Below are 15,725 nucleotides of genomic sequence, written 5' to 3'. Positions count from 1 at the left end.
CAACACATTCTCCTTCCTGCAGCGTTAAGCGCCGAGTTGCCACCAAACGGCCTTGAAGAAACATTCCCCTTGCGCTCTGTTCCTCGCGAAGTGCCTATCTACACAATGTTTGCCGGTGCCCCCCCGGGAGCATGTCCTACACCTGTACCTGGTGCTGTATCCCCTGCCGCACCTGGCATCGTGGAAGTCTGCCCTTCCCCTCCATCTATTGTGCCCCCTCCCGCCTCAGCAGTACTACCAGCGGGTCTAACCCCCCCTCCGCCTCCCCTTCCAGGCAGGCCGCGCGCAGGCCAGAGGCCTCTTAGGGAAGGAGACTGGGAGTGCGAAGACCCAGCGTGTCTGAATGTCAATTTCTCAAAGCGAACGCGATGCAACAGGTGCGGGAAACCGAGGCCTAAGGGGGTTGGCAGCGGCGGCGGTCCCTCAGGAGGGCCCCCTATGCGTCAGGGTGACTGGACGTGCGGTCATTGTGGGAATTTAAATTGGGCAAGGCGGACGACATGCAACATCTGCAATGCGCCGAAGCCATCCGCCTTTGATGAGCCCCGTATGGGGAGGGGTGGAGGGCACTTTGACCTTCAGGATCCGAGTGATAGGCGGGAGCATGACTCAGACGAGGAGACGTTCGACGAGTTTGGGAGAAAGAAGAAGCAGAAGAGCAATAAACAGTACCAGCAGCAGCAACTACACCAACAGCAACAGCAGCAGCAGAAGGCCATGGAGGAAGAGAGCATAAAACTTGTTTTCCCCCCCGCCCCTATAAGGCTTCCAGAGAGCGACGAAAGCGAGGGGTCGGAGGGCGAAACCCGCTCAAGGTCTCCAAGCCCGGAGCAATGGAAGAGGCGCTCAAGGAGCAGAGAGCGCAGATCCCGATCCAGGGAGAGGAGACATAGGCATTCCAGGTCTAGGGAAAGAGACAGGCGTTCGCGGTCTCACGAAAGATCGCGACGGTAGCGTTGAACAAGCTGAAAACCGATAGATGAGCACTGAGGCTTGTGGGCACGGGCATGAGCACGTGTGCCATTTTTCGCGCATGCGCGCTCAAACCGCTTTGCACCAGTGTGCATGCACAGAGTGTTGCTAATAGGGCGTGCATGAGAAGAGAAACAAATCATCGTAAACACAATTTAGAGCGGAGGATGTTGAAGGGAATGTATCCCTTTTGTTCGCTTGCCGAAAAACCAAAGCAGTGATGCATGCTCTCTCATGCGCCCTAGCATTTATCCTTTTGGAGAGAGGAGGGACTACAGCTCCCAGTCAGTGAGGCTAACAACCGTAAAGGCTCAGAAGCAGCATGCCCCTCTGCTACATGCACTGAGGGTATCTCTACGCACAAATGGGCGAGTCAGAGCGAAAGGGTCCTCCACAGGGATTCTTCGTACAGGCCCGGACGCGTAATATCATTCCATAGAATAAGAGACAAGCATTTCAGATCGAGCCATTCAAGACTCTGTGTAGGACTGTTGATTTGAGTGGTATTAAAGTATTTTTCATTGTGCACGGCCCTCCGAGCATGTGCGCTGAAATAGGCTTATGGAGTACTTGGATTGTGCTACTAGCTGTTTACTGCCACAAAACCTAGGAATTGAACCTTAAAAGCAGCGTTCCTCGTAGAGGTGCTGCTTCTGCTTCCTTTTTATTCCCCGCGGTGCTGTTTTATGCCCTCTCCCACGGTACTCGTCATTTCGGAACTTAGATGTGCTTTTTCAATAGAATTCAGCTTCTTTATGGCATAAATAGAGTAAAAAAGCGGATGCATATCTTGAAGATGATGTTACACTTTTGCATGGACCCAGTAATAAGTGTCGTGCCGCTGGTAAGCAGCAATGTTCAGAGTGCGCAAATCCCGTTAATGCCGAAAGAAGAACGAAATCATCTACGTCTTAAGTTCAATTGATTTTATCATCTGATTAGCACTAAACTATGCATTGCCAATCACGATCTGGAAGGCCAGCCATTGTTTGTTAAGTATTCCTTGGTGGTCTGGTGACCCCTGAACAGGGCGGAGGCGTTCGTTCGTGTCGGAATGCTGCGTGCTCTGTGGAACCTGGGAAAAGTCTTTCTGCATCTAAGCCTTAAGTAGTTTCCAGCCGTGCAATTATATAATTAGCGTTTAAACCCATTATCTATGCTGCTCCCTTAATCTGTGAAGGATCCTAAAATTCTATTTGCCACGTAGAGGTTCATTCCCGCAGCCTGCACGGAATGGATTAGGAGCCCTGACCTTCAGCTGCGTTCTCATGGCCAGTTACGCTCAAAAAGCAGAAAGTTTATTGAAACTGACCTGAAGAACCACCCAAAGTCATTTTTTATAGGTGTTCCGCCTTTTTCTGTCTGCAGTCGTTGCATTGCATGGTTGGGGCACACGAAAGACAGCGCCATCCGGCGGAAGTATTCGTCAGTCAATGCGTGGATTTCCACGCGAAAATTACTCTACTAACAGTAAACCAGGAAGTTTACTCATCTGCGAAAACCAATCAGTGAGCATCTTGAAGCACGCCAACACTGGCCCACGGTCACTAGTCACCCCTGTCATCTAACCTATTTTTCATCCCTTTAAGGGGCTCTGGCGGGCATTCGTCCCAGTGTCCCCACGCTGGAAAAAAGTGCGACAGCCATCCACAGCGGTCGCTCGTTTCCCAGGCACCCGCAGCCTTTTTCCCCAGTCCGACTGCGGCAATGAAGGAAGCCCCCAGGCCCATTACGGAGCCCATGGGCACTACAAGGAGGTTCAACATTCATTGCCTTCTTATTTGCTTGCCGTTGGCACTGCTTATTCCTTTTGAGAAACGCTTTGTTGATGCCGAGGCAGCACAACAGGGGCGACGAGGACCCGTTTCCACTGTGGCATCTCCGTTGAACTTCCTCAGTGAACATATCCTCAATGACCAGAACGCGAGCAACACTGCCTCAAGGTACTCCCCCCCAGTCAAACCTGCGGGTCGGATGGTAGAAGAAAGCGATGCGAATCGCAGCACTGGTATTTTTGCGGGGTTTGGCAAGACAGGTTCCCCCGTTTCTTCGCCTCCTCCGCTGTCCCCAAGCCCTCAAAAGCCTAATTCTTCTACAGAGAGAAATCAACGAGCCTCTGCTGCCAATGCCCTCCGCGTGCAGCAGCTTGACGAATTTATCGATGTAGATTCAACCGATTGGGCATGGGCCCCTGAGAGCGACTGGGAAGAGGACCAGCGGAACACGCAGGTGTCGAGCCAGCCGAACGATCTAGAAGAGGAGGACAAGGATGAATCTTATACCCATAAAGGAAGCGGGGTAGTTCCGGAGTGGCAACTGCAGCGGCAGCACCAAGAGGGGTCCGCTCTTACGAACGTCCGAGGTGCCGGCAGGCGGAGAGCAGAAACAGAACCTAAAAAGCACGCAGCGCTACAGAACCAGCAAACAGAGCAGGGTGCGCAGCAGAAGAAGCAGCAGCAGGAAGAGGAGGAGTGGACACTGGCTTCTGACGAGCCTGAACAGCAGCAGTCCAGCCAAAGAAGCCACAACTCGGCCCAATCCCTGGAAGGCGACTCGCAGAATCAGTCCGTGCAGAGCACTGTACCAGGAAACCTAAGAAGGCCGGCAGCCGGTTTTCCAAGTTTACCGCTATTTTCTTCATGGGAAGAAACACCCCAAGAGCAGCAGGAAGATGAAGGAAACTTATTGGAGGACGGCCATGCCGCCGGTCAGGCGCAAGATAGGCCACAAGCCGAGAAGCAAACAGGCCCACTGCAAACGCAGCAGCAGCCGCTTGGTAATGAAGACGATGCGTCTCTGAAGCGGCGACGCCGACAATTTATCAATGCTGCGCTTGCCGCTGCGCAGGCAGCAGCGGCGACCTTCTTCGACAGCGCATCTAGCCCAGACAGTGGGAGTGCACCTGACGACCCTGATGAGCGGCTGGACCTGCAGCAGATTAATCAGCAAGTAGAAAACCTAGTAAATGACTTCCTCAACCCCAGACGTGCCACCCCCAGCGGCAACACCAGCAGGAGTAGCGGTACTGGCCTGAGAGCCGCCAGCGTAGACTACGCCGACCTAGAGGCCCCCACAGATGCAGAAATGCAGACACACATCGATCACCAAAAGGACCGTGCACAGAAACAGCTACACCTGCAGCAGCTGGTGCACACCCAGGCCCTGCAGCAAGATGTGCTGCGGCAGGAGCAGCAGTCCAGCAGCGCTCCTCGCCCACGGGATCCTTCGTACCGCCGCCAAGACGCTATTGAAGGCTTTGAGGCCCGCACGCGCCATCTTTTTGAGTAGCAGTCTGTAGTTCAAATCAGGGGCGAGGATGGGAGCAAAGGGATCTCATAGCCCAAATGCCAAGCGCTGCTTGGGGCCCCCTACCGTCGCCACAGAGACCCTTTTCTATTGGCTGCCGCTCAGGATCGATGTTGCGACTGCGTGCTCTCTGAGCACCAAATGCAGCGCCCTACGTGAGGCAGTGTCTCTGTGTGCGTGAGTGTATATGAAAAGGGGATCTTGTGGCCTTGTGGAGTATTCACTACGCGTATGTGTGTTATTGAAGGGCAACCCTAGAGGGGCATCATCCCCCTTAGAGAGCACATGGCAATGAAAGCGTTGCCCTCCTGTTATGCCTGTGTCCGTACATCTGACCGCACAAAAGTTTATGGACCAACGTGGGCATCGTTAGCCGCATGTGTAAGCAAGTATATATATGGATATAATATGTAGAAACGCTTCTCTGTAAACATGCACACTGCATCTGCATCCCAGCGAGGGGAGGAACGAAGGGACTCCTAGGTTGCTACTTAGGGATTAATAGCAACATATAAAGAAAGAAAACACATTTAATAGACAATAATTTATCCCAAACATAAACGGTTGCATCCTGCACGGACGCCGACGATACGCTGCTTACAGCTCAGGTGGCTGGCCACCCCTTGTGCCCATGATGTATATATATGCATATACAAAAATCTGTGTATATACACGTAAATATTATAACTTTGGGGCAACGGTCGCCAAACATATCAAAGAAGATGAATCCTAACTGCGGAAGAAGTGCCAAGCGTAGCGCCTCTGTCCACAAGCACAGGGAATGCAAGCTACAGCAAACCACAACCGTACAAGGAGTGCAACGCTGCTGCTGCTCTTGCTGCACTTCGCCGAGCTAGCACAGATAGCGCTACACACGACGACAAAAAATTAGATAAGAAGGCACACAGAACGGGGAGGAGGGCAGAAAGTGGGCCAGGGTGCGGCTTATCCAGCTCCACAGAGATCTAACATCACGATTAGCGGCTGCCTTCCCCAAACCCTTCAATGTGCCCTCTCACACTCCCACCGGCCTCCGCCCGCTCAAATTTCTCTAGCAAAAGACGCTTCCGGGTGCTTTTGCCAAATGCATCACCCTTGCTGGCCGTTCTTCCGTTCCTTTGGGAACGATACCTGTTCCTGCTTTCGTTGCTGCGTTCGATGCGGTTGGTGATGATGCTTTCCGCCTCTTCCGGCTGCAAGCTCGCGATCTTTTTGTTTGCATTCTCCATCTCCGTACGCCGAGCCGGGAAGAGTCTCCGTACTGCTGGCCTCCACATTCAATCGCTCCCTTGATTCGTTAGTGTGCTGACGGGCTGTTAATTGTTCAGAAGCCCTCCTGCTAGAAGACACAAGTGTCCTTCTCCCCGCCTTCAGGTCAACAATAAAGGCCGTCATATTGTCGCAGCCGTATTCAAACAGCGCTGGGTTAGGGGAGATCAAGGAATCGAAGAGATCCCGCAAGATTTGACACAAATCCAGAGTGTGCTGAAATTGAACCACAGAAGCAAACACGCGCCACAAACCCTTCATTCCCCTCCGTAGATACGGTCAAACAACTCTCAAAATATACGCATGTACTTTGCGCGCAACTCTTTTACTGAATCGCTACGAACACCCCTTCGCTGCCCTGCTGGCTACAGGGACGGCGAATAGGGCCACTTGCTGCAGCCACCACCTCCGCTAAGCGTCTGCCCCCTCACATCAATGCGGCGCCGTACAAACTCCACGACCTCAGCAGAAGATAAAAGCTCCCAGATGCCATCGCATCCAATAACCTGCAGCAACAGTCGGCGAACTCGTCCAACCAGCAGCAATATGTCGGTGCAATCCCTTGCTCCCGTCCTCGGAAAACACACCCATGCACATGCAGAAATGCGCGTCTCACCAAGAATTCGTCGCTCTGCGGATCTCTGTTGATAGACACGATATCCGGACAGCCCGACAGAATCTGCTTCTCGGGAGGTAGAGTGCCATCTGCCTTGTACGCCAGGTCCCCGAGAGCCCGCGAGAGATTCAAATTTCCATTAACCCTGCCCATCTCTAAGTAGCCTCCCGCAGCGTAAATGCGAATCTGTAAGCCAGCCAGGCAAGCATAGCGCATTACATATATATATGTATATGCAGTCACATGGAGAGATGCAATGGAACGCAGAAATACACTAAACGTCCATGCCCGCGCCTCCAGCAACAGCACGCGCCAACCCCTCCTCCCCCTCTGCGAAATCGGGAAGCGAAGATCAAGCTCCCTCTGCTTAAAGGAAGCCGATAAGTGCAACGAAAAAGAAGGGCATTTTCTGATGCGACGGTCGGCCCTCCCTTCTCGAGCATCGAGCTGCGTGCACCTTACGGACCCTTTCTTCTGCAAGCTGGGGTTTATGGTCTTGAGATAGCTCCACAATTTCGCCTGTTCTGCATAGGACGCAGCGTGAGTCGCCCACATTTGCAACAGTGACCTGTGTGGCCTGCCGTGCACACCACACCACACAGGCTACACACAGAAAACAGTGTGCAGCTTTCCGAGCCTGCTACGCGATACAAACTGCGTTGCAAAGACACACCAAGATACATATACACACACGCAAGCAGAAACACGCAAACGGGCAAAAACACGCAGGCAGAGTCGCCCAATATGTAGCACACGCGGCCTGCAAGGTGTGGCAGAAACAACTCACAGAGCTGCAGCGCACGCAGCTGGAGGCACAATAAACGGTGGGTTAAAAACTAGAAGCACACACATACAGCCTTGCTCTGATTCTCATGAAGTGCCGCATGAGCAGCAGGGGACAGAATCTTACGGTGATGCAGATGGTAAGGGCTGTACTGCCCGCACTGTTGGCTAGGGATCTGACTGCGGCAGTGCTATTTGTACTGCCACGGCTGAATAGTTTTCCTAGCCCAATGGACCGCGCAACTGCATCTACTAGGCCAGTAAGTCCCCCTTTCTTCCCTTTTTTTGAGCTCGCTACGTCATCCCCTGCACCGGGAGTTGCTGCTGCTGCGTGTGGAGCTGTCACAGAGACGTCCTCAGCCCCTGCAGCAGCTGCGGCAGGGGGTTCGGAGGCTGTTACCGTGGCTGCCGCAGCTGCCTGACTGTCCGGATGCGGCAAAAAGGGAAGACTCCCGTGGCAAGTCAGCTGCTGAGAGGTCTCGAATACAGGCTCGGCCGCACTGGTAGGCGCGCTGGTGGTAGTGGTTGAGTTGCCCTGTTGTGCTCCTCCCCGTGATATTTCCGGCTCATCAGTTGAGTTGCTATGTTGCGCTGTTCCCCGTAATACTTCCGGCGCATCAGAAAAGCCTTCCTCGTCACCACAGCGCGGCAAAGAAGCCCTAGTGGAGGGCCTTGACAACTCGCTGCTGCTGCTGCATGTAGCAGCTCGCTGAATTCCACTCGGTTGCTGTTGCTGCGTTTTGACACCGAAATGCTGGCCAAGATTTGACAGCGTCGACCTGATTCCTCTATGCTGCGCGGGATGTGTGGGGTTCGCAGAACCGCTGTTGCCTTCCTGTTGGTCCTGTTGCACTGGCTGCTGGTGTTGCTGCTGCTCAACGAGCTGCTGCTGCTGCTGCCTGTGCAGCAACAGCTCGTGAGGCGTGTGCGACGACAGATAGAGAAGCTCCTCTTGGCTACTCTCCTCACGCAGTAACTCGTCTATGCGGAGATAGGCAGTCCGCAAGGCGGTGCTGAAGTCCCCTTTATGGAAGGCTGGCTGGGCATCCAGGAGGGAGCGCAAATGCAGCGCAGCAAATCTGCAGAGAAGACGCATACGTGGCGGCAAGAAGCCGGAGAGGGTGAAGCGCCAACAAACTGACTGAAGAATTTCAAATGCAGTGTGTTTGGTAGCCTATAAATGCGAGCAGCAGCAAGGAAGCGCGGTCTTGAAGCAGCAAAAAACGATACACTGCAAATGGTGCCAAGGACCACATCGAGCACACCAGGGCTGGCTGGAGTCTCTCCGGAAGCAGCAGTGACACCCCTCCTCCACCGCTCAGCATCAAACACAGCAGCAGCATCAAACACAGCAGCAGCATCAAACACAGCATCAAACGCAGCAGCAGCAGCAAGACACATGTTCTCTTCCGACGAAGGAGGAACAGGATAAGCGACTGCGCATGGTACCTGGATACATGGGCTCCTCCGTGTCCATCGAAGACTGAGAAGATACACAAATCTGCCTGTGATAAAAGCTGTATATCGGAGGTGTCCAAAGAGGCCGCAGAGTCTCCTGTCGCTGCTGCTGCTGTTGTTGCTGCTGCTGTTGCTGCTGTTGTTGCTGCTGCTGTTGCTGCTGCTGCTGCGCCGCAGGGGTTGCTCGGGGGGGGAGCCTTGCCTCGGGTGGTACGGGGACTTCCTGGGGGTCCAACTGAGCCTTCAGGGGGCTCAGCTTCGCTTGATGTTGCGCAAACAGGGTGTGCCTTCCTGCGGATGGAGAATTGTCTCAGCATCGATTTGGGTCCCCTATTTCCCTTCTTGTGAGTGGCAGTGGTCGCGCCTTCGCCCCCCTCAGCAGCGTCTCCGAGCAGCCCTTTTCCCTCGGGTGCTTCGTCCGAGCAGTCCGCTACTTCTGGCGAGCCGCAGAAAGGCGCTGCGGCTGCTGCTCCGGAGGAGCTGTGCTCACAATGGGCTTCGTCTCTACTGTCCTCCGCAGCGGTGGATGGCAGAAACACATAGCCTTCAGTCAGCTTCGGGGAGTGACCAGCCCCCATGCCCAGCAGGAGATGCGACAAGTAGTGCTGTCCTCCTCCCACCACGAGCCTTCTTCCATGTGCGGAGTTTTCATCGCAGTGCTGCGAATTATCGGGATCGCTGCCGTCCGTGACAGCCAACGAGGGGCCAGTCGCTCCGCTTGGTGCTGCGGAGGGCTGCCCGGCAGGCGAAGCAGCCGCTGAGGCAGCTGGCGTCGCGGCAATGCGTTTGGCGTACAACACAAGGTGGGCATCCTCCATAGAGATTCTCCAGCCCTGCATGCTGCACAGCCCCCACCGAAGGCCCATCGCCTCGCACGAGCCAGCCGCCACGTGCTTCCCCGATAGGGGACTCGAGAGATAAGTCCCCATTGCATCAGACCTTGATGCATGCAACGCCAACCGCAACGGCGGTCAAGCCACACCCGCGGCAGTGGCGTGGAGCGGTGCGCCGCAACAAAGGGCAATCAACGCGCTAGCTTTTTGGCGAACAACGGAGGTCAAAAAATTTGGCTCGGAAGGAATATTGGGGATATTCGCGCTGCTGCTGTCTGGACCTGTGGCCGCTGCTGTTGAGGCTGCTGCCGCTGCAGCTGCCTTCGAGACGCAGCAGCAGCAACAGCCGCAGGCGCAACACTACCAGCAGCAGCGACAACAACAATGGCAGAAAGGGGGGCAGCAACGGTACTCTACACCTGCGCGGAAGCGAAGGTGGCGTCCGAAAGGCCTCTCTGCTGCGACCGGCGCTCGAACTCCCGCAAAGACTTCAGAGAGGCTCCCAAGTGCTCGGTATCTGAAAGATATGGGGGAACTCTGGTCCTGCAACACGGTGGCAGCCACAAGGATGCCGTCCCCTTGCGTTTTAATGGCCCTCCCTAGGGGGGGCACCCTCTGAGGTCGGTTACACGCTGAGTCCCTCAGCTGCGGCGGTGATCTACGGCAAGCAGCAGCTCCAAAGCAGACGAAACCGCGTCAAACTGCAGCTGCAATAACAAGAAGGGCACCTGCAGCAGCACCGCGGATTGTGCAGTTCGGTGGCTGCCAATGCTGGGGGCACCAGATCTGGCACAGCTCTGCTGCTCCTAAAGAAGAAGCCAGAAGAAAGTACGGACAAACAAGGAAGGAGCCATAAGAAGTAAATCAACTAGCAAAAAGGCAAGAGAAGCTGAGTGGCACCAGCAAACACAGCACTGCAGAGAGCCCCAGCCACCACGTATGTGACCCTGATTCATCTTGCGTATTATCTAAAATCCCGCGTTCTCGCAAATACTGGACGGATTTCTGTTTCCCATTTTTTGGATCAATCTTTTGAATGTCCTAACATCCGCAGTTTCCACCTGTTTCCCCCCAACCTCCGCCTGCCCCTTTAAGTCGTTGCAGGGGGCCACGCCTCACCAGCGTATAAGAGTGTTACGCTTAGAGTAGTGTGTACCGCATTCAGCTTTCCTCTGGATGCTTCTGCAATCCAGAAGGCGCTATATGATGTCATATGTGGGACAAGTGGAGTTCTTTCCCTACAGCAGACGCATTCACGTACGCCTATGTGCCCTGTATTGGTGTATGTGTGCATATGTCAAAGCTGTATTGAAGGGGCAGCTAGCTGCACCTTAGATGTACTTCTTTCATTTTGTTCTAGATCCTTGTGGCCTGAGCACATGGGAGAGAACAACTCTTTTGAGGATGGTTTTGAAAACTCCTTTTATTCTCCCCCGACAGGCTATTTACATATTGCAGGCTGAGCTACACTTAGACAGCTCCTACTGCAGCAATCATGCTGATAAATTTGCTCGGTACTTGCCCTATGTACCAAATGCCTTTAAATCCTATTTGTTGCAATCCACAGTTGGGCCCTACTACAAGGTGGTATGCTGCATGTGTAACGCACCACTCCGTCTCCTGGAGGGGTACACTGAGCCCCAAAACCAACCAAATAAACACTGATTCAAAAGCAAGTGAATGCCCTTCCAAAAGCTATGCTTCTCATTCGACCCTGCCCTCAGACCGTTCCTGCATGAGCGTGGACTGCTAGGGTGAGTGTTCCTGCACCCTCTGAACACTCGAAGAATTCAGCCAGCTGAACAAAGCATCGAGCATACAGGCATACAACATTGGTTGTTGGAGTATTAATCTAACTCTAAGGTGCAACAAATAAGATAAACGGACAGCTCAACACAATAGTGAATCCTTTGCTGGCTTGGCTAATTATGTATAGTACAGCGCTTCATTCAAGGTCTCCGTCGAAGAAATCTTTACTCCAGACGGCATATAAACCTTACCATCACTTCTTAAGCACACTCACATCTAGCCGCACACAGCATCATGCTCGCACCCATACAATATTGCGTTTTCTTGTATAGCGCAATCAGGTCTTTGCAATACAGCAGATGCACGAAGAGGTTAAGCAACTAGGCAATCCTAATTCTTAGGTTTACCTAGTGTAGTGGCAGTGTTTGAGTGTACCTTTCAAAGCTACATATTCCGCTCTCCCATTACAAAAACACATCCCCATGGTGTGCACCCGTCCGTCGAGTCCTACAGCGTGCACGACAGTGGAAGAGTTTCCGTACTATCGCCAGTCCTCGCGCAGACAGACACCCGAATAGCACATCAGATGCGGAAAGCCAATGTGTGCACCAGCCGTCAAGGTCAAGTCGACTAGAAGGAGACTCACACACTAGCCAGCATCAAAGGCAGAATAAACCAACACGACCCCGAAGGAGCTTTTACTTGCTTTCGTAGGGTCGCTAGAGTGTGTGATGGGGAAGGACATTACCCAGGGACGCGAGGAGTTTCCTCCGCGGCGCCTATCAATGTAAACGAAACAGAGTCGCAAATTCGTCCGCAGGCAACGGGCCTTTCCCATCATCCACGACCGTTGATGGTCCTCATTTCACTTCACTAAACTCTCCCGTGTAGCATGCTCTCGGCGTTCAGTACTTCCAGAATCCAGCACCTTTGTGGTCCCTGTGAATCCTCTGCCTCTAAACAGGTTATTTTCCTGCAGGGCAAAGTCCGCGAATAAATCGGAGTGTTTTGAATTTTCTGTGGTTAGCCAATATTGATAGTTATATTTTCGTGCCCCAACTCAACTCCAATTGATAGGGGAATCGATAAAACAAGAAAGTGCATCGATTCGGGGCAGGATAGCAAACGACCCTAGCCATCTAGCAGCAAACTACTTTGTTTGAATACCTTCTGGTACACCTCGTAAAAGCCTGCCAGTCCACCAAGAACCAAATCTTCAGGATTGATTAGAAGCCAACCGCCGCTTACCACAATCTGTGCTTCTGTATCTAGAACTTTGCCCAGACATTCGCGCGCACAAAACAGCTGTCCTCTGATTGCTCCGCTGCTGAGGGTCGCTGGTAACTCTGGATTAACTGGTCCAGCTATGGATTGGAAATTGGCTTATTCAGGGTAGACCAAGGTTGCTGGTATATCACGAAATGATTAATGTGTAGCTGAGTCATTGAGATACGCCAGAATGCACCAACGAACTTCGGACCCCGATCCATAGTGAGAGAGCTGGATAGCCTGTAAGGCTTTAAGGCGACTTAAAATTGATTGCGCATTCTTCTGAGCCGTAGCAGAGCTGGGACAAGGATTGAAATGAGGATATCTTGCTGAGCGTACCGGCAGGGGTGTAGATGCTACCCGCAACAATTAACTGCATGATCTAATCAGTCCAGATCCGTTTAGGAAATCGAGGACTTTGGAACACATCAGACACAGGAGAATAGCATGGCTTCAGCCGCCGAAGGTCCCGGCAGCACACTGCATTCCAGGACACAACAAAGACAGTGAGAGGTATTCCACCGTAGTTCGAATCTTATCATGGCCCGAACGAGCATGATCATGGGCTTTGCGCAAAACGATCCCGCGGCACTAAGTCAAAACTCAATAGCTCCGGATTCCTTGCTTTGATTTGAGCTATTGCAGGTAGTCCTTATCGTGGTACTACCTCACCATTCTGCCATTCTGCATTTTGGCAACTGTAGCGAATGCATGAGTGTCAAAACATGAGCGTCACGCATTTTCAGTATAACCCATGAGCCATCACAGAGAAGGGCAGCGGTGTTGCACCGTAACCAATCGGTGGGGCCTCGCAAGAGCACGCTGGCGACCACGTTGATGATGCCCTCGGTGTTCTTTACCCTGAAGTTAAAGTACAAGAAGCCCTCAATCCAGAGAACAACTCTGGGAATAAGGTCGAAAAGCTCCTTAAAAGGAAAATGAGAAGTACCGGCCGGCATAAACAGTGAAGCGAGGCCATTATAAGTATGGCAGGCATTTTTTTGCGCCCCACCAAACTACAGACAGCTCCTCTACCGCACAGGGGTTCCGTTGCTCGGTTTCGATAAGGCCATGCAACTGAGGAGCAATACCTTTGTTTATTGAAAAAACTCGTAGCCTACTGGCAGAGAATAGCACTTAACGCCATGTTAATATTGACTTTTCGGAAGCAGTGGCGCTCCTGATCGGGCAGCACAAGTGCAGGAGTTCCAAGGTGGTCCAGAAGCGCCCTTTTAGGCTGCATAAGCCTCCTTTCCTGGTCACCGAGTACGTGTGCTTGATTTAATCAATACACGGAGCAGACCTCAGAGCAGATACAGATATAAAGCTCCGTAATAACGCGGAACTCCATAAAACTTCATAGCTTAAGTGTATAGGGGCAAGGGCCACTCCTTGGTTGCTTCAATTGTTATCGCGTGTAGTTCGATTTCTGCAGCTAGAGTAGAGAGCTCCACAAACACATTTGTTCTTATAAAACCGAATAGTTATGTGCCTGCACTAACCAGCTCGAGCCCGCAACGGCTTAAGCGCACGCAGCCGTCGATTAAGCACTTCGGCTGACTACTTAGGTGTCGTCCATGTAGACGGCCATACTATCCTTCTCGACAGACTTACTTAATCTCAATTTATTTGCCGTTGCGATTTATCTAAGACGTTTCCAAGTCAACAGGCATAAAGGCAACCTTGATCTTGTGAGGGCTAGTGTGTCACCCCGTTCTGTGCCTGTTGCCAGGGAGAACTGGGATTTACTAGAAAAGCATTTGTAGGAGTGAAGGTTCAAAATTTTATTACTTCATTCGATCGTCAAGCAGTTCGCCGATATAAGGCTTCGTAAATGTCTGTTGAACGCTTATGTCGTTTGGGTGCCAACAATTTATGTACATGCGCCGCCTTCTGTCCTTTTTCGGCACCACCGCAGGGTTATGCCCAAAAGCATCGGTCAACCCCTGCACTTGGCCTTTTCCCATCAGCTCATCCGCTTGCTATTGGGCATACTTTTCATGCAGCGGAAGCTTTTGATACGGGGGAACATGGCTTGATACTGATTCAAGGATAAGCTTAATACAGTGCACTAAACGACCAGCAGATGGCCAGCCTGCACGCAGTTCGTCACTCTTGGCATTTCCAAACAACTCCTCCTGGTTATTTGCCTATTCGTGTTGTGCCTCAGCAGAAGCTTTGATCTAATTTTTCAAACGCAAATTGTTTACGGGAGCCACGAAAGCGGGAGGTGTGCTCAGAACCGTCTTCTGACTGCGCTGCTGATAGTTCCGCATGGCGACTCTGCCTTTTCTTGTTGAAGTACGACTCTGCCCCGCTCACCATAGACAAAATGACCGTTGTTATAACCAGACCTCGCTTCTCTCTAGCGCTTCCTTACACTATTGGTAGGATCCGTTTCCAATTAATACCGAGACTCCTGTGCCATTAGCCTGCCAACTTTTGTGTTCTGGCTCCTTTTTGCACGCCTGTGTCTTTGCTATTGCGCTAAAAGTGCACAAGCGGATAGCACTACTACATCTCTTCGCATAACAGATTCAATGCACATGTAGCGTAATGTAATACTAGCTACTCCTGGCTTGTATCTGCAGCGGGCGAAGCTCTACCTTAACATCATGCATGCAAGCTAGAAAGGAAGCGATTGGGCGTTTGTAAAAAGGAGCTCCCGCCCTCCGCTGCCTCCGCCCCTCAGAGTCCCGTAATAAGGGAAAAGAGAAAGCTAGCGTTCGCGTCGTTCCAGATTTAATGCCCTTTAAGCATTCATAGCCAGTTGCACTTAGCATCTACGGCATACCCACTGAACAGTACGTCTCGTTGTAAAGCATTAACAGTCTTCTGCAAGAAATAAGATATACGAAGAGGCTAGCCATCCACTTAACTTCGGCTTTTGCTTTCTTTAAACCAATGTAGGTGTTTAAGTGTAGCTGTGTCCGCTGCAACTAGTGCAGTAGCGAATATGTGAGAGTAGCCTACGGCGCTACACTCCGCACATGCTCTACATTTCCGTGTGTGATTGTGCTCCAGTCACCAAAGTGCTCGAAAGCTATAGTCCTTTGCCTCTGAGTCCTCCATCTATCAGGCAGGAGCCTCGTTGGGGGAGGGCAAGAAGGCAGCTTATGAAGGGAACGGATGATCAGAAGCTCCAGAGATTTTGCCTGTGAGTTGGAGCCGAGAGCTTTCTTAGGAAGATTGTAAGAGGCATAGTATATTTTCAGGCTGCAGATTTCCTCATGGAGACAATCACGAAAGGGGAAGTTGCAGCCTTGCGACAACTGAAAATGGTGGCCAAGCAGCTCATACTGTGGTTACGAGGCACAGTAATGTGCGTTATTAAGGGATTCACTGGCTCCCTCGGATTCAAAAGCTTCGTTTGCGCCGCCAGATCGGCGTGGCATTCACACATCCCTCCCCAGTAGCACGGATTTGCAAGATACGATACCCCTGACTCCGCATAGTGTCCCTGGATAAGC

At 52.2% G+C, this 15,725-nt stretch overlaps 3 protein-coding genes across 3 annotated transcripts; 2 read left to right on the top strand and 1 right to left on the bottom strand.

The window, feature by feature from the left end:
- The first annotated feature begins 105 nt into the window (after positions 1-105).
- On the top strand, positions 106-954 carry LOC113147321 (zinc finger Ran-binding domain-containing protein 2-like). Its single transcript, XM_026337496.1, has one exon. The coding sequence runs from the start codon at positions 106-108 to the stop codon at positions 952-954; it is 849 nt and encodes a 282-aa protein (XP_026193281.1).
- A 1,992-nt stretch (positions 955-2,946) lies between these two features.
- On the top strand, positions 2,947-4,412 carry LOC34620665. The gene is made up of 3 exons (XM_026337486.1): positions 2,947-3,334; positions 3,521-4,131; positions 4,281-4,412. The coding sequence occupies exons 1-3, from the start codon at positions 2,947-2,949 to the stop codon at positions 4,410-4,412; spliced, it is 1,131 nt and encodes a 376-aa protein (XP_026193271.1).
- Positions 4,413-5,367: 955 nt separating this feature from the next.
- LOC34620664 (protein phosphatase 1G) lies at positions 5,368-9,333 on the bottom strand. Its single transcript, XM_026337476.1, has 8 exons — positions 8,641-9,333; positions 8,396-8,463; positions 7,667-8,025; positions 7,074-7,537; positions 6,630-6,740; positions 6,164-6,349; positions 5,979-6,053; positions 5,368-5,763 (listed from the first exon to the last, which is right to left on the bottom strand). The coding sequence occupies exons 1-8, from the start codon at positions 9,331-9,333 to the stop codon at positions 5,368-5,370; spliced, it is 2,352 nt and encodes a 783-aa protein (XP_026193261.1).
- Between the last annotated feature and the right edge of the window lie 6,392 nt (positions 9,334-15,725).

This window comes from Cyclospora cayetanensis, unplaced genomic scaffold (genome assembly GCF_002999335.1).
Source record: "Cyclospora cayetanensis isolate NF1_C8 unplaced genomic scaffold, CcayRef3 CcayRef3_contig_10, whole genome shotgun sequence".
NCBI classification, from domain to species: domain Eukaryota; phylum Apicomplexa; class Conoidasida; order Eucoccidiorida; family Eimeriidae; genus Cyclospora; species Cyclospora cayetanensis.
The sequence above is the reverse complement of the archived record's forward strand: the minus strand, read 5'-3'. Positions and strand labels throughout refer to the sequence as shown.

Coding starts and splice junctions, on each gene's coding strand:
- LOC113147321 (XM_026337496.1), top strand. CDS start 106: ATGTTTGCCGGTGCCCCCCCGGGAGCATGTCCTACACCTGTACCTGGT.
- LOC34620665 (XM_026337486.1), top strand. CDS start 2,947: ATGGTAGAAGAAAGCGATGCGAATCGCAGCACTGGTATTTTTGCGGGG. Junction 3,335..3,520: donor CGCTCTTACGAACGTCCGAG/GTGCCGGCAGGC, acceptor AATCCCTGGAAG/GCGACTCGCAGAATCAGTCC. Junction 4,132..4,280: donor AGCAGCTGGTGCACACCCAG/GCCCTGCAGCAA, acceptor AGTTCAAATCAG/GGGCGAGGATGGGAGCAAAG.
- LOC34620664 (XM_026337476.1), bottom strand. CDS start 9,333: ATGGGGACTTATCTCTCGAGTCCCCTATCGGGGAAGCACGTGGCGGCT. Junction 8,464..8,640: donor CTGAGCCCCCTGAAGGCTCA/GTTGGACCCCCA, acceptor TCCGATATACAG/CTTTTATCACAGGCAGATTT. Junction 6,054..6,163: donor CGCAGAGCGACGAATTCTTG/GTGAGACGCGCA, acceptor CTGTTGCTGCAG/GTTATTGGATGCGATGGCAT.